Below are 25,509 nucleotides of genomic sequence, written 5' to 3' on the forward strand. Positions count from 1 at the left end.
TTTTTTTGTCTCCGGCTCCAAAGTTCACACCCCCGCTCAGCAAGGGCTCGGGGGGGGGGGGGTTAAGGGGCAGCGCAAGATGCTGAAAGATTAGACAACTCTTCCTTTGCCCTAAGCGAAACATATTCCTCTGCACTATCCCTCGAAAACGTTACCCTGTCGAACGTTCGTGTTATTTTAACGAGTTCGTGGTAATAAAGTGGTCCACGCTTTCTGCGTGCTTGGCACTGGGATGTTGCGATTACAGTCGGCATTGCAAAATGACAATAAAATGTCATCAGTAAGTTATGCAGAAGATGACTTGGTAGATAGTGGTGACGTCTGCGGCGGAGTATAAATAGAGGAAACGGACCCCAGTGTTGCCACAAATTACAGCTGAACATCATGCAGCCGCTCTCTTCCTTCGGCTGTTTCCTGTGCCTTCTGGCCTTCGTGTCTGCATGTTACATCAAGAACTGTCCCAGAGGAGGCAAGAGATCTAGCCTCAGCACAGATATCAGGCAGGTAAGGTACCACCTCCTCTCAGCCTTTTGTCTCCCACCGTTCTGCTTCTGTATTTTAGTTTAACAAGTCACCCAGTGGCGCTTTCGAATCTGAACTTTGTCCAAGTTGTACCCAGGTGTGTGAAAGCGCCTGACAAGTGCTGAGCTCTGGAACAGTTTGTTGCCAGGAGGGATATGACACCTAACATGTATTTCCATTTTTCTGAGGAGAAGCCTATTTAATGTCTGCTTTGCAAAGGTAAAGTTTTTAATTTTTCACTCATACAGATTGGAAAAAAAAATAATGTGGAGGGTCAGGGGCTGGAGATGGATCACCCCAGTGGGAGGAATCATAACAATAGGGACTCGTGCTGATCAGCTTTACCCTGAGGATTTTAATGAGAATTTTGGGGTGAGGGAACTGAACCTGGACTATCACACTGGTCCACTCCTCCACCTTCACCAACCACTCTCCTTATTGTGTGGCACTTTCTGCATGCAACATGATGATATACAGAATGTTTCCTTTCACCTCTCGCCATCATGCAGGGATCCAAACAGTCCTTTAAGGAGAAGCAGCCGTTCACTTGCTCTTCTTCAGAATCAAGTTTAACATCACTGGCATATGTTGTGAAATTTGTTGTCTTTGCAGCAGTAAATCAATGCAATACATAATAATAGAAAAATGTGAATTAAAGTAAGTGTATATATATTAAATATTTAAATAAATAGTACAAAATAGGAAAAAAAGTGGGGAGGTAGTATCGAAAGGTTCAATGTCCATTTAGAAATCAGGTGACAGAGAGGAAGAAGCTGCTCCTGAATTGTTGAGTGTGTGCCTTCAGGCTTCCTGATGGTAACAATGAGAAAGATGCATGTCTTGGGTGTTGGGGTTCCTTAATGATGGATGCTGCCTCTTTGGGGCATCGCTCCTTGAAGGTGCCCAGGATACTACGGAGGCCAGTGCCCATGATGGAGCTGACTAAGTTTACAACTCTCTTCAGCTTATTTTGATCCTGTGCAGTAGCCCCCCCCCCCCCACCTCCCCAATACCAGATGGTGATGAAGAAGTACAGCACACCTGTAGAAATTTGTGAATCTGGCTTACAGGATAAGGTAGATACCGATGGCTTTTTCCCCAGAGTCAGAGAGTCCAAAACCAGAGGGTATAGATTCAAAGTCAGAGAAGCGAGACTGAAAAGAGTTCTAAGACATAACTGCTTTGCACAGAAGATCGTAAGTACTTGAGATGAGCTGCCAGATTAGGTGGTTGAGGCGGGTACAATTGCAAAACCTAAGAAGCATTTAGATAGGTACATGAAGGGGAAGGGGTTGGAGGGTAATGGGCTGAATACGGGCAACTGGGACGAGCAGGGAGGATGCTGCGGTTGGCATTGTCCAGTTGGACCGAAGGGCCTTTTTCTGTACTGTGTCATTCCATGACTCCACAGAAGAGGTATGGAGCTGTCAGGAAAAGGAAGGAAGTTTTTGTTTGATTTTCCATTACATCCAAGCAGCTCTAAGAGAAGATCAGGTTGAAATGAGGCACTGATGATGCAGATGTAAGTCATGTTGATTATTTCCATCAATGTACAAAGATTGCGCTGGCACTTTTCGAAAGGGTGCTAAGAGATTCGCAGGATGTTACTTAGAATGGAAGGTTTTAGATTATAGGAAGTTTGAATACGCTGAACTGTGTCTTGCTGGATTGCAGAGAGCTGAAAGCTCAAAGGTATATAAAATTTGTGAGTGGAATAGATACCGTCCTGTGTAAAAATCCTGGGCACATATATGTAGACAGGGAGGCTAAGAATCTTGCACAGTACGGTAGTAATTTTATGCATTGAACTATACTGCTGCTGCTACAAAAAAAGCAAATTTCATGACATATGTGAGTGATGATAAACCTGATTCTGTTATGGGTCTCTATTGTGGACTGGGAGTGGGAAGGAAAATCATGGTTAGAGAAAGGGGAAAGGAGAGAGGGAGAAGCACCAGAGAGACATTCTGTAATGATTAAAAAACCAATTGTTTTGGAATCAAATGACCTTGCCTGGTGTCCCAGGGCTAGGTATGTCTGCACCCATACCTGTCCCTGACACTCCTTCTCTGCCACCTGTCTCACACCCCTCCCGCAATGCTCCACCTTCACCATTCCCAACATACTTTCCTCCTGCCAGATTTACAAACTCGCTCCTCTTTTCACGTTGAGAAATACAGTGCTGTGCAACAATCTTAGGCACACTATTGATATATGTGTGCCTAAGACCTTTGCACAATATTGTAGGGTGGATAAGACCATAAGCCGCAGGTCCAGAATTAGGCCACTGGCCCCATCGAGTCTACTTGCCCATTCCATCATGTCTGATTTTTCTAAAGGGACGTCCTTCTGTTCTGGGGCTGTGCCCTTGGGACCTTGACCTGCCCGCTATAAGGAACATCCTCTCCATGTCCATATAGGAAAGATATGGGGACTATGGGTCAAATGCTGAGAAATGGAATCAGCATTGCTGGACATCTCAATCGGCATGGATGAGTCAAGCCAAAGTCCCTGTTTCTGTGCTGTATAACTCTGACTCCATATACAAAACATTGAATCTATCCATAATTGGTTTCCTCCGGTGCTCTGGGTTCCTCCCGCATTTCAAAGAGGTAGCAGTTGGTAGGTTAATTGGTCATTGATTAGGCAAGGGTTGCTAGGCAATGTGGCTCGGGGGAGGGGCCTGAAAGGACTATTCCATGCTGTATCTCAACAAATAAAACATCAAGTATTCTTCCATTCACTTCATGTGAAGAAATATATTGTCATTGATGTTTCAGAAGCATGGAAGTAATATCATTTCTTTATGATTAGCTGGAGTCACATTCAAATGAAATGTCAATAGGTGAACAAGCTATAGAATCTGTCAATAGAATCCCAAATTGTCAACTGGCCAAAAGAGAACTATATATATAGTATTGTTTCAATAAATTGTGCGATGGTTTACAAATTATGAATTGTAAAACCCAGAAGTGCCTATAAACTTGCTGTGCAATGTAAATTGTGATGCCCGTACAGATCTTTGGAATCGCTGCAGGAAGCACGTTCAACTTCAGGGTCATAGTGCTACACTTGAAGCTCTTCCTACTAATCAAATCCACCAATGGCTGAAAGGAAACAATACACAAAATGCTGGAGGAACTCAGCAGCTCAGACCGCATCTATGTAGAAGAATAAACATTCAACATTTCAGGCTGAGATCCTTCAACAGGACTGCAGAGGAAGGGGGAAGAAGCCAAAATAAGAAGTTTGGGTGAGGGAGAAAAGTACAAGCTGACAGGTGATAGGTGAAGCGTTGAGGGGGATGGTGGGTTGGTGGGGCAGGGGGACGATGAAGTGAGAAACTGGGAGATGATAAGTGGAAAATATAAAGGGCTGAAGAAGAAATCTGATAGGAGTGGAGAATTGATGATGGGAGAAAGGGAAGGAGGAGGAGCGTCAGAGGGAGGTGATAGACAAGTGAGGAAAAGAGGGGTAAAAGGGGAGCCAGAATGGGGAATACAAAAAGAGAGAAGGGAAAAGTGGGAGAAATTAACAGGCGAGAAAAATCAATACTCATGCCATCAGGTTGAAGGCTACCCAGGCTATTGGAGGAAGTCATCATCTATGGTGGGATTCTCCAGCATTCCTGTGTTACCCCAGCATCTGCCATCTCTGTGCCTCCAACGACTGAAATGGGACAGTTCAACAAACACTGGTAATGTTATTTAGATTCAGAAATCATTTTTAAGAATGGATGTTTCGATATAAGAAATGGAGTTCATAACTAAGCATTTTAAAATTAAACAAAGGGATTTCTCAGAAAGATTAGTGGGCAAAGATTAGGGCACATGGTATTGGGGGCAGAGTACTGACACGGATTGAAAATTGGCTGGCTGACAGGAAACAAAGAGTAGCGATTAACGGGTCCCTTTTGGAATGGCAGGCTGTGACCTGTGGGGTACCGCAAAGTTCGGTGCTAGGACTGCAGCTGTTTACAATATACATTAATGATTTATATGAAGAGATTAAAAGTAACATTAGCAAATTTGCTGATGACACAAAGCTGGGTGGCAGTGTGAAATGTCAGGAGGATGTTATGAGAATGCAGGGTGACTTGGACAGGCTAGGTGAGTGGGCAAATGTCTGGCAGATGCAGTTTAATGTGGATAAGTGTGAGGTTATCCACTTTGGTGGAAAGAACAGGAAGGCAGATTACTATCTAAATGGAGTCAAGTCAAGGGGAAGTACAACGAGATCTAGGTGTTCTTGTACATCAGTCAATGAAAGCAAGCATGCAGGTACAGCAGGCAGTGAAGAAAGCTAATGGCATGCTGGTCTTTATAACAAGAGGAATTGAGTATAGGAGTAAAGAGGTCCTTCTGCAGCTGTACAGGGCCCTGGTGAGACCCCACCTGGAGTATTGTGTGTAGTTTTGGTCTCCAAATTTGAGGAAGGACATTCTTGCTATTGAGGGAGTGCAGCGTAGGTTCACAAAGTTAATTCCCGGAATGGCGGGACTGTCATATGTTGAAAGATTGGAGTGACTGGGCTTGTAGACATTGGAATTTAGAAGGATGAGAGGGGATCTGATTGAAACATATTTTTAAGGGATTATTAAGGGATTGGACATGCTGGAGGCAGGAAGCATGTTCCTGTTGATGCGTGAGTCCAGAACTAGAGGCCACAGCTTAATAAGGGGTAGACCATTTAGAACAGAGATGCAGAAAAACTTTTTCACCCAGAGAGTGGTGGATATGTGGAATGCTCTGCCCCAGAAGGCAGTGGAGGCCAAGTCTCTGGATGCTTTCAAGAGAGAGTTAGATAGAGATCTTATAGATAGCGGGGTCAAGGGATATGGGGAGAGGGCAGGAACGGGGTACTGATTGTGTATGATCAGCCATGATCACAGTGAATGGCGGTGCTGGCTAGAAGGGCCGAATGGCCTACTCCTGCACCTACTGTCTATTGTCTATTAACTGTTCGATATTTACTGTGCAAGCATCTCAGTTTATCTCACAACAAAAGAAATAGGAGAAGGTCATTAGGACTCCTCTGCCTCTTTTACCATTAATCATATCCTGGCTGAGCCTCAAGTTTTCTTAATCAGAGTTTTCACTACTTATTAATATTACTGAAGGAAGAGGAAGATATTGTTATCGAAAAACAGGAGCTTGGAAAGTGGTAGAGGAGTGCAGATTGAAATGGAGCTTGTAGAAGAAAATGGACTCTGCCTTTTGAAGCTTAATTCATGAACTTTAAATTAGCTTGCCCTACATTAGAAGGTAGAACATAGAACAAAGAAATCGACAGCACATTACAGGCCCTTCGGCCCACAATGTTGTGCCAACCGTGTAATCTACTCTAGAAACTGCTTATAATTACCCTACTGCATAGAACCTCTATTTTTCAAAGCTCCATGTACCTATGTAAGAGTCTCTTAAAAGACCCTAATGTATCCACCTCTATCACCATCGCCGACAGTGCATTCCACGCACCCACAACTCTCTGTGTAAAACAAAAAAAAACCTAACCCTGACATCCCCTCTGTACCTTCTTACAAGTACATTAAAACTGTGCTCCCTTATGTTAGCCATTTCCACCCTGGAAAAAAGCCTCTGACTATCCACATGATCAATGCCCCCATCATCTTGTACACCGCTATCAGGTCACCATTCATCCTCTGTCGCTCCAAGGAGAAAAGGCCAAGTTCACTCACCCTATTCTCATAAGGCACGCTCTCCAATCCAGGCATCCTCCTTGTAAATCTCCTCTACACTCTTTCTACGGTATCCACATCATTCCTGTAGTGAGGTGACCAGAACTGAACACAGTACTCCAAGTGGGGTTTAACTAAGGTCTTCTATAGCTGTAACATTACCTCATGGCTCTTGAGCTCAATCCCATGGTTGATGAAAGCCAACACACCATACATCTTCTTAACAACACTGTCAACCTGCACAGCAGCTTTGAGTGTCCTATGGACATGGACCCAAGATCTCTCTGATCCTCCACACTGCCAAGAGTCTTACCAGTAATATTATATTCTGTCTTCAGAATTGACCTACTAAAATGAACCACTTTAGACCTTTCTGAGTTGAACTGCATCTGCCACTTCTCAGCCCAGTTTTGCATCCTATTGATATCCCGCTGAAACCTTTGATAACTCTCCACACTATCCACAACACCCCCAACCTTTGTGTCATCAGCAAATTTACTAACCCACCCCTCTACTTCTTCATCCAGGTCATTTATAAAAATCATAAAGAGGAAGGGGTCCCAGAACAGATCCTTGCAGAACACCACTGGTGACCAACTTCATGCAGAATATGAACCATCTACAACTACCTTTTGCTTTCTGTGGACAAGCCAATTCTGGATCCACAAAGCAAGGTCTCCTTGAATCCCATGCCTCCTTTCTTTTTGAAAGAGCCTTGCATGGGGAACCTTATCAAATGCCTTATTGAAATCCATATTCACTACATTCACTGCTCTACCTTTATCAATGTGTTTGGTTACATCCTCAAAGTATTCAATCAGGTTCGTAAGGCATGATCTGCCCTTGACAAAGCCTTGCTGACTATCCCTGCCTTTCAGGATCTTTTCCAACAACTTGCCCACCACTGAAGAAAGACTCGCAGTTCTGTAATTTCCAGGGTTATCGCTACTCCCCTTCTTGAACAAGGGAACATTTGCAACCCTTCAATCCTCTGGTACTTCCCCTGTCCCTGTTGATGATGCAAAGATCATTGCCAGAGGCTGAGAAATCTCCTCTCTCATTTCCCACAATAGCTGAACCCAGCAACTTATCTAACTTAATTCTTTTCAAAAGCTCCAGCACATCCTCTCTCTTAATGCCCATATGTTCAAGCATTTCAGTCCGCTGTAAGTCATCCCCACAATTACCAAGGTCTAGATTTTCCACATCCTTTGTACACCATAGTTCTTTTATCCTGCCATCCTTTCCCTGCCTCAATGGAAAATACCTATGCAGAACACCATGCAAATGTTCCCGGAACATTTGCCACATTTGCAATGCAATGCCACAGTGCTGGGAGCGGTCAGTGGAGTGAGAGGCAGCAGAGTGAAAGGACTTTGGCTCAATGGGCTTCGGCAGTAACGAGACGAGGTGAGGCAGTTGTTGATTGCAAAAGGAGGTAGTATGTGTGTGAAGCCAGTTTTCTGTGGTCGGTGTCAGATGTGGGAGGTCCTAAAGTCTCCCGGCATCCCAGACGGCCACATCTGTACCTGGTGCATCGAGATGCAACTCCTAAGGGACCATGTTAGGGGACTGGAGATGCAGCTTGATGACCTGCATCTGGTCAGGGAGAGTGAGGAGGTGATAGTGAGGAGTTACAGACAGGTGGTCACTCCAGGGCCACGGGGGACAGAGAAATGGGTCACAGTCAGGAGAGGGAAGGGGAAAAGTCAGGTACTAGAGAGTCCCCTGTGGCTGTACCCTTTGGTAATAAGTACTCCTGCTTGAGTACTGTTGGGGGAGACGGCCTACCTGGCGGAAGCGACAGTGGCCGTGCCTCTGGCACAGAGTCTGGCCCTGTGGCTCAGAAGGGTAGGGAAAGGAAGAGGAAGCCAGTAGTGATAGGGGATTCTATAGTCAGGGGTTCAGACAGACGATTCTGTGGACGCAGGAAAGAAACTCAGATGGTAGTTTGCCTCCCAGGTGCCAGGATGTTTCTGATCGCGTCCAAGATATCCTGCAGTGGGAGGGAGAACAGCCAGAGGTCGTGGTACATATTGGTACCAATGACATAGGTAGAAAAAGGGAAGAGGTCCTAAAAGAAGACTACAGGGAGTTAGGAAGGAAGTTGAAAAGCAGGACCTCAAAGGTAGTAATCTCAGGATTACTGCCTGTGCCACGCGACAGTGAGAATAGGAATAGAATGAGGTGGAGGATAAATGTGTGGCTAAGGGATTGGAGCAGGGGGCAGGGATTCAGATTTCTGGATCATTGGGACCTCTTTTGGGGTGGGTGTAACCTGTACAAAAAGGACGGTCCAGGGGGACCAATATCCTGGTGGGCAGGTTTGATAGAGCTGTTGGAGAGGGTTTAAACTAGTTTGGCAGGGGGGTGGGAATCAGAATGTGAGTGCAGGGTTTAAGGTAGAAGGACAAGGGCATGATGCTAAGTGTTCTGAGTTGATGAGGAAGGACAGGCAGGGGACAGAACATAATTGTAGCCAGTTAAAGGGGTTGAAATGTGTCTATTTCAATGCTAGGAGTATTAGGAACAAGGAGGATGAACTTAGAGCATGGATTAGTACATGGAACTACGATGTTGTGGCCCTTACTGAAAATTGTTTGGAGGAAGGGCAGGATTGGATGATGCAGGTCCTGGGGTTCAGGTGTTTTAAAAGGAATAGGATGGGAGGTAGAAAAGTGGGGGGGAGTGGCATTGCTGGTCAGGGATAGTATCACGGCTATAGAAAGGGAGGACGCTACAGAAGGAGTGTCCACAGAGTCAGTCTGGGTGGAAGTCAGAAGTAGGAAGGGATCAATCACTGTGCTGGGAGTAGTCTATAGGCCCCCAAATAGCCCTCGGGACACCTAGGAGCAGATAAGCAGGCAGATTTTAGAATGGTGCAGGAAATGCAGGGTAGTAGTTATGCATGATTTCAACTTCCCTCATATTGACTGGCACCTCCTGAGTGCAAGGGGGATAGATGGGGCTGAATTTGTCAGGTGCGTTCAAGAAGGATTCCTGACACAGTATGTGGACTGGCTGATGAGAGGAAAGGCTATACTGGATCTGGTTCTGGGTAATGAACCTGGTCAGGTGACAGACCTCTTGGTGGGGGAGCATTTTGGTGAGAGTGACCACAACTCCCTTAGCTTCAGCATAGCTATGGAAAGGGATAAAATCAGACGAAATGGTAAAGTGCTTAACTGGGGAAGGGCTAACTTTGAAGGGATGAGGCAGGAACTAGTGAGAGTAAATTGGAAACAGATGTTCAAAGGGGAAAACACAGAAGTAATGTGCGAGAAGTTTAGGGACCACTTGAGCTGGGTTCAGGATAGGTTTGTCCCACTGAGGCAAGGTAAAAGTGGTAGGAAAAGGGAACTGTGGCTGATGAAACATGTGAGGCAACTTGTCAAGAGGAAAAAGGAAGCATATGTTAGATATAAGAAGCAGCAAGTAGGAGGGGCTTATGAAAAATATAGGGTAGCCAGAAAGGAGCTAAAGAAAGGACTTAGGAGAGCTTGAAGGGGGCATGAGAAGGCCTTGGCATGTAGGATTAAGGAGAACCCCAAGGCATTCTATGCGTATGTGAAGAATAGGAGGATGACGAGAATGAAGGTGAGACCACTAAAGGATAAAGAGGGCAACATGTGCCTGGAAGCGGAGGAGGTTGGGGAGGTCCTAAGTGAATACTTTGCTTCAGTATTCACAAGTGAAAAGGATCTTGATCAGGATGAGGTCGAAGTAGAGTGGGCCTGTGTGTGGACAGTATGGAGATTAAGGAAGAAGTGCTGGATCTTCTTAAAAACACTAAGATTGATAGATCCCCAGGGCCGGATATGATACACCCCAGGTTGTTGTGGGAATTGAGAGAAGAGATAGCAGGAGCGTTAGCTATGGTCTTTGAATCCTCTTTGGCTGCAGGGGAAGTGCCAGAAGACTTGGAGAATGGCAAATGTAGTTCCCTTATTTAAAAAAGGTAATAGGAAGAAACCTGGGAACTATAGACCGGTGAATCTTACGTTGGTGGTATGCAAAATACTGGAAAGGATTCTTAAGGATAGGATCTACGAGCATTTGGAGAAGTACAATCTACTCATGGATAGTCAACATGGCTTTGTGAAGGGAAGATTGTGCCTCATGAGCCTGATTGAGTTTTTTGAAGATGTAACAAAAGAAATTGATGAGGGTAGGGCAGTGGATGTGGTCTACATGGACTTTAGCAAAGTATTTAACAAAGTCCCTCATGAGAGACTCATCCAGAAAGTCATGAAGCATAGGATAAGTGGAACCTTGGCTGTTTGGATAAATAATTGGCTTAAAGGAAGAAAGCAGAGGGTAGTTGTGGAAGGGAAGTATTCTGCCTGGATGTCGGTGACTAGTGGAGTGCCGCAGGGATCTGTCCTGGGACCCCTGCTATTTGTGATTGTTATAAATGACCTGGATATAGAGGCGGGAGGATGGGTGAGTAAGTTTGCGGATGGCATGAAGATTGGAGGAGTTGTGGAAAGAGCTGTAGGTTGTTGAAGATTACAAGAGGATATAGACAGGCTGCAGAGTTGGGCAGAAAAATGACAGATGGAGTTCAATCCGGACAAGTGTGAGGTGATGCATTTTGGAAGGACAAACCAGAAGACTGAGTACAGGATTAATGGTCAGTTACTTAAGAGTGTGGATGAACAAAGGGACCTTGGGGTTCAAATCCATACATCCCTCAAGGTCGCTACACAGGTTGATAGGGTAGTTAAGAAGGCCTATGGGATTCTAGGCTTCATTAACAGGGGAATTGAGTTCAAGAGTAGAGAGGTCATGTTGCAACTCCACAAATCTCTGGTGAGACCGCACTTAAGAGTTTTGTGTTCAATTCTGGTCACCTCATTATAGGAAGGATGTGGAAGCTATGGAGAGGGTGCAGAGGAGATTTACCAGGATTGGAGAACAAGTCATATGAATTGTTGCCTGGTTTGGAGAACAAGTCATATGAAGCAAGGTTAGCAGAGCTGGGACTTTTCTCTTTGGAGCGTATGAGAATGAGAGGGGACATGATAGAGGTCTACAAGATTATGAGAGGCATAGATAGGGTGGATAGTCAGTACCTATTTCCCAGGTCACCAATAGCAAACACCAGAGGGCATAGGTACAAAATTAAGGGAGGGAAGTTTAAGGGAGACATCAGGGGTAAGGTTTTTTTTTACACAGAGGGTTGTGAGTGCCTGGAATGACTTGCCAGGGATGGTGGTGGAGGCTAAAACATTAAGGGTATTTAAGAGCCTCTTGGACAGGCACATGGATGAAAGAAAAATGGAGGGTTATGGGTAGTGTGGGTTTAGTACGTTTTTTTAAGGATAATATGGGTTGGCACATCATGGAGGGCTGAAGGGCCTGTACTGTGCTGTAGTGTTCTATGGTTCTATTTCTGCCATGCATTTCCCTGAGCACATCTGCTCCCAACTTATGCTCCCAAGTTCATGCCTAACAACACCATATTTCCCCCTACCCCAATTAAATGTTTTCCCAAATTGTCTGTTCCTATCCCTCTCCAATAAAGGAGATAGACTTGTCATCTCTGCCTCCCAAATGCACTCCCACTGAGACATCTGGCACCTGACCAGGTTCATTTCCCAATAACAGATCAAATACAGCCTCTCCTCTAGTTTCCTTATCTACATATTGCATCAGAAATCCTTCCTAAACACGCCTAACAAACTCCACCCCATCTAAACCCCTAGCTCTAAGGTGATGCCAGTCAATACTAGAAAAGTTAAAATCTCCCATCACAACAACCCTATTATTATTACACCTTCCAGAATCTGCCTCCCTATCTGCTCCTCAGTATCCCTGCTACAACTGGGGGGCATCTATATAAAAAAAAACACCCAGTAGTTATTGCCCCTTTCCCATTTCTGATGTCCACCTATACTAACTCAGTAGCTAATCCCTCCATGACTTCCTCCTTTTCTGCAGCCGTGGCACTATCCCTGATTAGCAATGCTACCTGCCCATCTCTTTTGCCTCCTTCCCTGTCCTTTTTGAAACACCTAAAACCCGGCACACTCAGCAGCCATTCCTGCTCCTGAGACATCCAAGTCTCTATAATGGCTGCAATGTCATAGTTCCACGTATTGATTCACGCTCTAAGTTTATCTGCCTTGTTTATGATACTCCTTGCATAAAAATACACACCTCAAGCCTTCAGGCTGAGTGCATCTTTGCTCTATCATCTGCCTCACAAATTCCCTACAAGCTATTTCTACTTGTACACCAACCACTCCATGTTATGTCTCTGCACTTTGATTCCAACTCCCCTACAAATCTAGTTTAAACCCTCCCCAGCAGCATTGGCCAACCTCCCTGCCAGGATATTGGTCCCCCTTGGATCCAAATGAAACCCATCCTTTTTGTACAGATCACACTTGCCCCAGAAGAGATCCTAATAATCCTGAAATCTGAATCCCTGCCCCTGCTCCAATCCTTAAGCCACGCATTTATTCACCACTTCATTCCTATACTCACTGGTGCGTGGTACAGCCAGAAGTCCCGCGATCGCTGCCCTTGAGCTTCTGCTTCTCAGCTTCCTTCCTAACTCCTTGTATTCTGCTTTCAGGACCTCCTTCTTTTTTCTACCTATATCATTTGTACCAATATGCACCACAACTTCTGGCTGCTCACCCACCCATTTCAGGATATTGTGGACATGTTCAGAAACATCATGAACCTAGGAGGCAAACTACCATTCATGTTTCTTTTTCGTACCCAAATAATCGCCTATCTGTCCCTCTAATTATAGAGTCCCCTATTTCTGCTGCCATCCTCTTCTATTCCCTACCCTTCTGAGCCACAGGGCCAGTCTCACTGCCAGAGGGACGGCCACTGTTGCTTCCCTCAGGTAGGTCATTCCCCATCGCCCCAACAGTACTCAAAATGGAGTACTCATTGTTAAGCAGACAGCCACAGAGATGCTCTCCACTACCTGATGTTCCTCCTTCCCTCTCCTGACGGTCACCCACTTATCTGTCTCTTATGGTCCCAGTGTGACTATAGGCCTGTAGCTCCTATCACCTCCTCGCTTTCCCTAACAAGCCATAGGTCATCAAGCTGAGCTGCAGCTCCAGTTCCCTAACTCAGTCTCTATGGAGCTTGATGTTTTTAACCATCTTGATATTATCCTGATATCAAATTATCTTGATCTTGTTGTTATTTTCCAGTCAAATCTCAAATATCAGAGCAGAAATTTCACGTCATAGAATCAAAGAGATATAGAGCAGTTTAGCCTACCAGCCCACACTGAAACTGCCCATTTACACTGATCCTACACTAATCCCATAATATCTTTTCCCATTTTCTCATTAATTTCCCTCAGTTTCCACCAATCACAAACACTCCTGAGGCAATTTACAGTGATCTCAAACTTTAGACTCGCTACATTCAGATTCACTTTCAAGGACTCTACAAATCACATTCACGGTATAATTTATTTACTTTTTAAATATTTGCACAATTTGTCTTCTTTTACACATCAGTCAGTCTTGGGTTGTGTATAGATTTACGTAAATTCTGTTGTATTTCTTTAGTTTCCTGTAAATAGACAGTAGGTGCAGGAGTAGGCCATTTGGCCCTTCTAGCCAGCATTGCCATTCACTGTGATCATGGCTGATCATACACAATCAGTACCCCGTTCCTGCCCTCTCCCCATATCCCTTGACCCCGCTATCTATAAGATCTCTATCTAACTCTCTCTTGAATGCATCCAGAGACTTGGCCTCCACTGCCTTCTGGGGCAGAGCATTCCACATATCTACAAGAATGCCTGCAATAAAATAAATAGGGTGGTACTTGATGACCATAGAACCATAGAACACTACGGCACAGTACAGGTCCTTCAGCCCTCCATGTTGTGCCGACCCATATAATCCTTAAAAAAAAAGTACTAAACCCACACTACCCCATAACTCTCCATTTTTCTTTCATCTATGTGCCTGTCCAAGAGGCTCTTAAATACCCCTAATGTTTTAGCTTCCACCACCATCCCTGGCAAGTCATTCCAGGCATTCACAACCCTCTGTGTAAAAAGAAAGAAACTTAACACTGATGTCTCCCTTAAACTTCCCTCCCTTAATTTTGTACCTATGCCCTCTGGTGTTTGCTATTGGTGCCCTGGGAAACAGGTACTGACTATCCACCTTATCTATGCCTCTCATAATCTTGTAGACCTCTATCAAGTCCCCTCTCATTCTCATACGCTCCAAAGAGAAAAGTCTCAGCTCTGCTAACCTTGCTTCATATGACTTGTTCTCCAAACCAGGCAACATCCTGGTAAATCTCCTCTGCACCCTCTCCATAGCTTCCACATCCTTCCTATAATGAGGTGACCAGAATTGAACACAAAACTCTTAAGTGCGGTCTCACCAGAGATTTGTGGAGTTGCAACATGACCTCTCTACTCTTGAACTCAATCCCCCTGTTAATGAAGCCTAGAATCCCATAGGCCTTCTTAACTACCCTATCAACCTGCGCAGCGACCTTGAGGGATGTATGGATTTGAAACCCAAGGTCCCTTTGTTCATCCACACTCTTAAGTAACTGACCATTAATCCTTCAGTCTTCTGGTTTGTCCTTCCAAAATGCATCACCTCACACTTGTCCGGATTGAACTCCATCTGCCATTTTTCTGCCCAACTCTGCAGCCTGTCTATATCCTCTTTTAATCTTCAACAACCTACAGCTCCATCCACAACTCCTCCAATCTTCGTGTCATTCCAATACCCAGAATGCTTTTGAATCGCTCGCGCAATGAAGAGTCTTTACTCGGAAGCTTGGACACGTTCACCTAGATTACCCCCCACCACTCGTTCCGAGCCCGGTTGCTTCTCTCTGCCATTGGACTGGCTACAGGCCCAGTACAACCTCCAGGAAGTGACGTTTGACAATAATTTTACTTCTCACCTATCAATCTCATGTATCACATGCCTCTGTGATATGGGACACAACTAGAGCATCTGTAAGAATTCCACATAGTCTCTAAGAGTGAAGGTGCACAGACAGCAGCAGAGGTCAGATCTTTGGCACTACTAGGTAATGGCTGGACCAGCTGTGCTCATGTCCTGTATCTGAGGTGTCTGATGCTGTGCAGTCTTACCTTCTTCCCAAACTAGAATATGTCCAGAATTTTCCAGTTATAGCAAGAAAAGCATATGGAATACTTGCTTTTAATGGTAAGTAGACATAAGTGAGGTTGTGCTAAACTCTTGAAAGTTGGAAGTAAACTGATTATCAAAGTACATATAGGTCACCATATACAACCCTGAGATTCATTTTCTTGGGGGCATACTCAATAAAACCATGATAGAATAATAAGACCACCTGAACTGAGTGTTCCACCAGTGTGCAAAAGACAACAAACAGTGCAAATACAAAAAGTAAGAAAGAAAGAAAGAATAAATAAGCAATAAATATCGAGAGCATGAGATGAAGAGGGTTGGCACGTAGCCAACTGGTTAAGGCGTTGGTCTAGTGATCTGAAGGTCGCTAGTTCGAGCCTCAGCTAAGGCAGCGTGTTGTGTCCTTGAGCAAGGCACTTAACCACACATTGCTCTGCGATGACACCGGTGCCAAGCTGTATCGGCCCTTGCCCTTGTATGGACAACATCAGTGGCATGGAGAGGGGAGACTTGCAGCATGGGCAACTGCCAGTCTCCCATACATCCTGGCCCAGGCCTGCATCCTGGAAACTTTCCAAGGCGCAAATCCATGGTCTCTTGAGATTAATGGATGCCTAGATGAAGAGGCCTTGAAAGTGAGTCCATATGTTATGAGAAGTCGAGTGAAGTTATTTCCTTTGTTTTCAGAGCCTGATGGTTGAGAGGTAATAATTTTTCCTGAACCTGTTGTTGTAAGTCCTGAGGTTCTTGTACCTCTTTCCTGATGGCAGCAGCAAGAAGAGAGCATGAGGGGTCCCTGATGATGAATGTTGCTTTCCAGCAACAACACTCCATGTAGGTGTGTTCAAAGGTGGGAATGGTTTACCTGTGATGGACTGGGCCCTATCCATTACGTTTTGTAGGATTTTTCATTCAAGAACATTGGTATTTCCATAGCAGGCTTACATTTCCTCCATTACAACACTGAAAATGCTTATTATTGTTGTGAAGTGTACCTCTGTCTGGAAGTAACAGAACATCTTTGAGTTGTGGGTTAAAAAAATCACTATGGGGAAAATCCAAGTGGTCATAGAAAGAGCATGCAACTTCCCCACACGAAGAACCTGGATCATTTCAACTGTGAGGCATCTCTACAAGCTGTTAGAGTACCCCAATTAGGATCATAGTTCCTTGAGGTTGTCATAATTCCATAAGACATAAGAGCAGAATTACACCATTCACCCAACCGAGTCTGCTGCACTATCTCTTCATAGCTGACCCCAGATTCCACTCAATTCCATACATCTGCCTTCTTGTCATAACTTTTGATGGGCTGGCCAATCAGGAAACTAACAATTTTCGCTTTAAATACACCCACAATCTTGGCCTCTACAGCTGTCTATGGCAGAGCATTCCACAGATTCACTACTCTCTGGCTAAAAAAAAATTCCTCCTTACCTCTGTTCTAAAGGGTCGCCCCTCTACTTCTGGATACCCCCACCATAGGAAACATCCTCTCCACATACACCTTATTTCAACATTCCGTAGGTTTTAGTGAGTTCCTCCCACGATCGTCTAAATTCTAGTGAGTGCAGACCCAAAGCTGCCAAATGTTCCTCATATTTAATGCCTTCATTCCCAGAATCATCCTTGTGAACCTCCTTTGGACACTCTCCAATGATAACACATCCTTTCAGAGATATCCAGCCCAAAATTGTTGACAATACTCCATCTGGCCTGACTAGTGTCTTATAAAGCCTCAGCGTTATCTCCTTGTTTTTATATTCCATTCCCCTTGAAATAAATACTAACATTGCATTTGCGCAAGGACTCCTAATTCCCTCTGCACATCTGATATTTGAATTTTCTCCCCATTTAGATAATAGTCCGCACTATTGTTCCTTTTACCAAAATGCAATATCATACATTTCCCAACACTGTATACCATTTGCCAATTTTTTTGCCCGTTCTTCCTATTTGTCTAAGTCCTTCTGCAATCGCATTGCTTCCTCAGCACTACCTGTCTCTCCACCTATCTTCATATCATCTGCAAACTTTGCTACAAAGCCAATAATTCCATTCTCTAAATCATTGACAAACAATGTGAAAAGCAGTGGTCCCAATACTGACCCCTGAGGAACACCACTAATCACTGGCAGCCAACCAGAAAAGGCCCCCTTTATTCCCACTTGCTGCCTCCCGCCATTCCACTATCCATGCAAGTTTCTTTCCTGTGATGCCATAGGACTTTATCCTGTTAAGCTGCCTCATTTGTGGCACCTGATCAAATGCCTTCTGAAAATCCAAATAACTGACATCCACACCTCTCCTTTGTCTACCCTGCTTGTTACTTCCTCAAAGAACTCTAACAGATTTGTCAGGCAAAGATTTCCCTTGACAGAAACCTTGCTGGCTTTGATTTATTTTATCATTAGTCTCCAAGTACCTTGAAACCTCATCCTTAATAATGGACTCTAATACTTACCCAGTCACTGAGGTTAGGCTAACTGGCTTATAATTTCCTTTCTTTTGCCTTCCTCCATTATTAAAGAATGGAATGATATTTGCAAACTTCCATTCCTCCAGAACCATGCCAGAATTAAGTTTCCTTGAAAGATCATAACCAATGCATCTGCTATCTCTTCAGCAGCTTCTTTCAGAACTCTGGGATGTAGTCCATCTGGTCCAGGTGACTTATCCACCTTAAGACCTTTCAGTTTGCCTAGCACTTTTTCCTTTGCAACAGCAATGGCACTCACACCTGCTCCCTGACACTCACGGACCTCTAGCACACTGCTAGTGTCTTCCACAGTGAAGCCTGATGCAAAGAACTTATTAAATACGTCTGCCATTTCTTAGTCCCCTATTACTACCTCACCAGCATCATTTTCCAGTGATCCAATATTAACTCTCACCTCCCTTCTACTCTTTATATAACTGAAAAAAAAACTTATAGTATCCTGCTTTATACTATTGGCCAGTTTGCCTTCATATTTCATCTTTCCCCTTCTGGCCTTTTTGTTGGATTTTTAAAACTAACAAATCATTCAAATTCCCACTCACTTTTGCTACATTATATGCCCTTTTCTTTGTGGGACATATCTATCCTGCACTTGTGAACTATTCGCAAAAACTTCAGCTAACTCTGCACTACTATCATCTCCGACAGCATCCCTCTCCAATCCACTTGGGCAAGCTCCTCTTTCATGCCTCTGAAATTCCCTTTATTCCATTGTGAAACTGAAACATCTGATTTATGCTTCTCCTTCTCAAATTGCAGTATGAATTTAATCATATTATGATCACTATCTCCTAAGGGTTCCTTTGTCTTAAGCTCCCAAATAAAATCTGGATTATTACACAACACCCAATCTAAGATAGCTTTTCCTCAAGTAGGCTCAAGCGCAAGCTGCTCTAAAAAAGCCATCTCATAGGCATTCAACAAATTCACTCTCTTGCAAACTGACACCAATCTGATTTTACCAATCCCTTTTCATATTGAAGTCACCTATTACAATTGTGGAATTACCATTATTACATGCCCTTTTCAGCTCCCTTTGCAATCTCAACCCCACATCTTGGCTACTATTTGGAGGCCTATATATGATTCCCATAATATTTTTTTTTACCCTTTCTGTTTTTATCTCCACCCACAAAGATTCAACATTGTCTGACCCTATGTCACCTCTTTCTAAAGTTGTAATTCCATCTCTTACCAACAGAGCCACACCACTGCCTATGATTTTGTGCCTGTTCTTTTAATACAAAGTACATCCTTTGATATTAAGCTCCCAACTTTGACCTTTCAGCCATGACTCAGTGATGACCACAACATCATACCAACCAATCTCTAATTGTGCCAGAAATTAATCCACCTTATTCCAAGCACTCTGTACAATTAAATGCAGCACCTTCATAACTGGGGGGAGTTTCAAATAGCCTCTGACAACCAAGTCAGCTCCTGGACTTCGTATCTGGCTGAACTAATAAGCCTGGTGCAACTGTTCCTAATGACAGGAGAAGGGGCAAAGGCAGGTTACTGGTGCCTTAAAACCTGTGGTTAGACGGGGCTCATCAGCTGTGGTTGGCAGCTCGTCTAGGAGAAGGAAAACTCCAATTTCAAATCTCTGCTGCTTTGCAGCTATACCACTCATGGGGAAGGCTTCGGGAGGAAACCCCGAGGGAAAAGTCCAGAGCTGGAGTCCCTACGGCAGTCCGACATTGAGTTGAATGTTGACTATTCCTTTGCATTCATCAGCTGTGTGGAGGGGGGAGCCTGCTGCACGAGTGCCAGCTTGCTCTCCATATCGCACTGCCCTGGCGTGCATAGGGAACTAGGACGCAACATCTACGGCCGACTCTGATCTACGGAGGGCCTACATTAGGATCACATTTGGACCATTGTGCTTCCCACTGAATTGAATGAATGAATTGGCTTTATTTCTTACATCCTCCACATACTCGACGGAGGACGAGAGGTGATCTGATTGAGATGTATAAGATGATGAGAGGCATTGACCGTGTGGATAGTCAGAGGTTTTTTCCCAGGGATGAAATGGCTAGCACGAAAGGCCCAGTTTTAAGGTGCTTGGAAGTAGGTACAGGCGAGATGTCAGGGGTAAGTTTTTAGGCAAAGAGTGGTGAATACGTGGAATAGGCTGCCGGCAACAGTAATGGAAGCAGATACAATGGGGTCTTCTAAAAGACTCCTGGATAGGTACATGGAGCTTAGAACAATAGAGGGCTATGGGTAACCCTAGGTAATTTCTAAGGTAAGGACATGTTCGGCACAGCTTTGTAGGCCGAAGGGCCTGTATTGTGCTGTAGGTTCTCTATGTTTATACACTATACACTATATACACTATATAGTGTGTAGTGTATATATACACTATACACCAGGAGTAAAAATCTTTATATTATATCTCCGTCTAAATGTGCAATGTGCAATCATAGTAATTTATAATAATTTATATTAAATAGAACAGTCAATGTAACATGGAATACACTCAAATCAGCATGAGTTAATCAGTCTGATGGTCTGGTGGAAGAGGCTGTCCCGGAGCCTGTTGGTCCTGGCTTCTTTGCTGCGGTTTCCCAGATGGTAGTAGCTGGAACAGTTTGTGGTTAGGGTGACTCGGGTCACAATGATCCTTCGGGCCTTTTTTTACACACCTCTTTTTGTAAATATCCTGAATAGTGGGAAGTTCACATCACATCCTTTTTTAAAATGAGGTATAAAAAAATTATAAGCTTTCCTCCATGTTTTTAATCTATCACAGGATGTGGCCATCACTGGCAAGGTTGATATTTATAGTTCATCCCTTTGGCCTTAAAGGCTATGCTGAGTTGAATCCCTAACCACTGGAGACAATGCAATGGTGAGCTGTCTCTCTGAACAACTGGTGTCAATGCAGTAGTGAGCTGTCTCTCTGAACAACTGGTGTCAATGCAGTAGTGAGCTGTCTCTCTGAACAACTGGTGTCAATGCAGTGGTGAGCTGTCTCTCTGAACAACTGGTGTCAATGCAGTGCTTACTCAGGTTTCATTTTCTTTGTTTCTCCACTTTGCTAGTGTGCTCCTTGCGGTCCCAACAACAGAGGCCAGTGTTTTGGAAGTAACATCTGCTGTGGTCAGGAGATTGGCTGCTACATGGGAACCCTGGAAACACAGTCCTGTAAGGAGGAAAATCAACTGCCTTCACCTTGTGAACCTGCTGGAAAACCCTGTGGTGAAGATGATGGGAAATGTGCCATACCTGGGCTCTGCTGTGATAACGGTACTGTTCATTTTTTCTGAAATACAGGCATCAAATTTATGGAACAGGCTTACATAGAGAATGCATATTTCTGTCTGACTTTTTCTGTTAAAGTTGGGAGTATTCTTTTGGAAATTAGACTGTGACTTCTGTCATATTATTGAGAATTTTACAAACTTACTGCCACTTTCTTGCCACGGAAACCATGGTTTGGAAAATCAGAGTAAAGATGCTGCAGCACAAACAATCCACACGAAGCACTCAGCAGGTCAAACAGCATCCATGGGGAGAGGAGGGGACAAAGCAACGGTCAACATTTTGGGTCAAGACCCTGCATCAGGTTTAGGAATGGAGGCGGGGAAAGGCGGGATGTGGTGAGACAGGGAACACAGGCTTTGGTGACTGAGGGGTGGCTGAAAGATAATGGGCAGACTGAGACCGGTTGTGTGGGGGAGGGAGCAGGGTGCAGTGGAACAACAGAGGGAGGTGGATGATAGATGGAAGCAGTTTATAAAAAGAGTAAGATGGAGACAGCTGCTGGAGGGTGATAAACAGCAACACAAAGGCTTCAGCGTTAGAATCTGATTAGCAATCTCACCCATTGGAGCTCTGGTCAGGAAATGATAGATCCTTGAAGAATCATTTTATTTTGTTACCTAATCAGACTCTTAAATCAAGCACAAGAAACAAGTACACATGTAGGAAATTTAAAATAAAACCTGACAATTTTGTAAATACTCAACTTCAACAGCTGTGGGAAGAGAAATGGAGCTGGTCAAATTTCAGGTCAAAGTCACCTCATCAGACTGTCAGGGATATGATGGGAAGTCCCAGCAATGATTTGCAGTCTATCTTGATCCATTTCTTTAGATGAGAGAGTGAATGGCATGGGGTCTGTAGAGCAGTGGACACAATTAGAAACAATGGGCACTTCACAATAGATTCTTTTCCATCTTAAACTCTTTTTTGATTCCTTAAACAGAAATAAACTTCATTATTAGAAGATTGACAGTGTTGTGGGACTGATAGAGCTCACAGCTTGAGTGACCTGGGTTCAATTCTGACCCCTTATTTCAGTGGAATAGAAGAAATTACAATGGCATGAGAACGGAACTGGCCAAAGTTGACTGGAAAGGGACACTAGCAGGAAGGACAGCAGAGCAGCAATGGCTGGAGTTTCTGCAAAAATGAGGGAAGTGCAAGGCCGATATATTCCAAATAAGAAGAAATTTTCAAAGGAAAGAAGGACACCATGGCTGACAAGAGAAGTTAGAGCCAAAGTAAAAGCAAAAGAGAGGGCATACAAGGAGGCCAGAGCTAGTGGGAAGATGGAGGATTGGGAAGCTTTTAAAAACTTGCAGAAGGAAACTAAGAAGGTCATTAAGAAGGAAAAGATGAATTATGAGAAGAAGCTGGTGACTAATATCAAAGAAGATACTAAAAGCTTTTTTAAGTATATAAAGAGAGTTGGGGGTAGATATAGGACCAATACAAAATGACGCTGGAGATATTCTAATGAGAGATGCAGAGATGGCAGAGGAACTGAATGCATATTTTGCATCAGCCTTCACAGTGGAAGATGTCTGCAGTATACCGGACATTCAAGAATGTCAGGGAAGTGAAGTTTGTGCAGTGAAAATTACGACTGAGAAGGTGCTCAAGAAGCTTAATGGTCTGGGAGGTGGATAAATCTCCTGGTCCTGGTTGAATACACCCTCGGGTTCTGAAGGAAGTAGCTGAAGAGATTGCAGAGGCGTTAAAGATAATCTTCCAAGAACTGATAGATTCTTGCATTGTACTGGATGACTAGAAAATTGCAAATGTTACTTCACTATTTAAGAAGGGTGGGAGGCAGCAGAAAGGAAACTATAGACCAGTTAGCCTGACATCCGTGACTGGGAAGTTGTTGGAATCGATTATCAGGGATGAGATTACGGAGTACCTGGAGGCACATGACAAGATAGGCCAAAGCCAGCATGGTTTCCTGAAAGGAGAATCCTGCCTGGCAATCCTACTGGTATTCTTTGAAGAAATTACAAGCAGGGTAGACAAAGGAGATGCAGTAGACATGGTGTACTTGGATTTTTAGAAGGCCTTTCACAAGGTGCCACACCTAAAGCTCCTTAGCAAGATAAGAGCTCATGGAATTACAGTAAAGTTACTAGCATGGGTGGAGCATTGGCTGGTTGGCAGAAAACAGGGAATGGGAATAAAGGGATCCTATTCTGGCTGGCTGCCGGTTACCAGTGGAGTTCCACAGGGGTCGGTGTTGGGACCGCTGCTTTTTACGATGTACGTCAATGATTTGGACGATGGGATTAATGGATTTGTGGCTAAATTTGCTGATGATACAAAGATATGTGGAGGAGCGGGTAGTGTTGAGGAAACAGAGAGCCTGCAGAGAGACTTAGATAGTTTAGGGGAATGGGCAAAGAAGTGGCAAATGAAATACAATGTTGGAAAGTTGGGGAGAGAACTCAAAATGCAGAGATGCAAAGAAACTTGGGAGTCCTTGTGCAAGATACCTTAAAGGTTACCCTTCAGGCTGAGTCGGTTGTGAAGAAGGTGAGTGCAATGTTGGCATTCATTTCTAGAGGTATAGAATATAAGAGCAGGGATGTGATGTTGAGGCTCTATAAGGCACTCGTGAGACCACACTTGGAGTATTGTGTGCAGTTTTGTGCTCCTTATTTTAGAAAGGATATACTGACATTGGAGAGGTTTCAGAGAAGATTCACAAGAATGATTCCAGGAATGAAATGGTTACCATCTGGCAGCTCTTGGGCTGTATTCCCTGGAGTTCAGGAGAATGAGGAGGGATATCAGAAACATTCTGAATGTTAAAAGGCCTGAATGGATTAGATATGACAAAGTTATTTCCCATGGTTGGGGATTCTAAGACAAGAGGCCACAATTTCAGGATTGAAGGACGTCCATTTAGAACTGAGATGCAGAGAAATTACTTTAGTCAGGGGGTAGTAAATCTGTGGAATTTGTTGCCATGAGCGGCTGTGGAGGCCAAGTCATTGGGTGCACTTAAGGCAGAGATAGATAGGTTCTTGATTAGCCAGGGCATCAAAGGGTATGGAATGAAGGCAGGGGAGTGGGGATGACTGGAAGAATTGGATCAGCCCATGATTGAATAGCGGAGTAGACTCAATGGGCCAAATGGCCTACTTCTGCTCCTCTATCTTATGGTCTATACTGCTTGTGTGGAGTTTGCACATTCTCCTTGTGACTGTGCGGGATTTCTCCTTGTGCTCTGGAGGAAATAGTTCCCAAAAGCAAGTATTTCAAGAGTCAGGAGGTACCAATTTTAAATGTTGATGAGGTGGTGAGGGAGTCGTGGGAAAATTACATTTACTCAAGTAATTTGATCTGAATTTCATTGCCTGTAAAGTTGAGAGACACAAAATCGGCCAATGGCTAACAGAGAGAATAGTTTGCAGGCTTATGGAGACGAGAGAGGCAATGTACTGACATAGATTCCCTCTGTGCCGTTGACATTTCTGTGATTCTGAATGTCTTTTTCTGTGTCCTTCCAGACAAATGTGCCACGGACACTGCTTGCATGGAGAACTCAGGCAAGTCAATGCGTCGCTTCTTGGGAAGAAACTTGAGCCAGTTAGACAATGCTGCAGCTGATCACCTGCTGAGACTTTTGGGCCCCTCTCTCTCAAAGACTGCTGGGAAGAATTAGCAAATATTAATTAATGTTCATAATGTGCTCCTTTGTTGCCTTTACATAGATCTAGTTTTATCAAGAGAACAGAAACAATTCCTGATATGTGATACATCAGACTCTGCTTAGCTAATATTGTAGTCTGATTACTTTTGTTGGAAGTCATCAATATACATTATCAAATGGCAATTTTAATTAAATAAAAAGGCAATTTAAATCATCTTAACAGCACCAACTGTGTTATTCACTTAATGAGTAACATGTTAACAGAAATATTGAGTAACCTTGTACACACAAACCAAAGTAAAATGGATTATTGTGTAATGTGGACTTTCATTGCAAATTGATTGGATCTCATTGTCCTGGAGTTCTGTTTGAAACATCATGCCAGTTAAATAACAGAAATAAAGATAAGATCCTAAAACAATCAAAGCCATTAATTAATTTGTTCTCAAATATGACATTGAGAAATCGCTCACATTTTTGGAAAGGAAGGGCTAGATCTGTCAGTCCCAGTGTTGAGTCATCTTGTCAAGTTATTCTGACTGAGAGGTGGAGACTTGAGTAAGCAGGTGACCCTGAGCAGAGCTGTGTCCGATGGGCTTTAGTACAGTGGGTTAGTTACTATCCTGTAATCCAGCTGTCTGGGCCATCAACATGAGTTCAAATCCCACCATAACAGCTGTCAAATTGAAACTGCCTTGGTAATGAATGACCATTCTCGATGGTTACTGGG

At 43.9% G+C, this 25,509-nt stretch overlaps 1 protein-coding gene across 1 annotated transcript; it reads left to right on the plus strand.

Moving 5' to 3' along the window:
* Positions 1-242: 242 nt before the first annotated feature.
* On the plus strand, positions 243-25,155 carry LOC140725893 (vasotocin-neurophysin VT-like). Its single transcript, XM_073041831.1, has 3 exons — positions 243-504; positions 20,908-21,112; positions 24,637-25,155. The coding sequence occupies exons 1-3, from the start codon at positions 385-387 to the stop codon at positions 24,789-24,791; spliced, it is 480 nt and encodes a 159-aa protein (XP_072897932.1). The 5' UTR covers positions 243-384; the 3' UTR covers positions 24,792-25,155.
* The last annotated feature ends 354 nt before the right edge of the window (positions 25,156-25,509 follow it).

This window comes from Hemitrygon akajei, chromosome 4 (genome assembly GCF_048418815.1).
Source record: "Hemitrygon akajei chromosome 4, sHemAka1.3, whole genome shotgun sequence".
Classification (NCBI taxonomy): Eukaryota; Metazoa; Chordata; class Chondrichthyes; order Myliobatiformes; family Dasyatidae; genus Hemitrygon; species Hemitrygon akajei.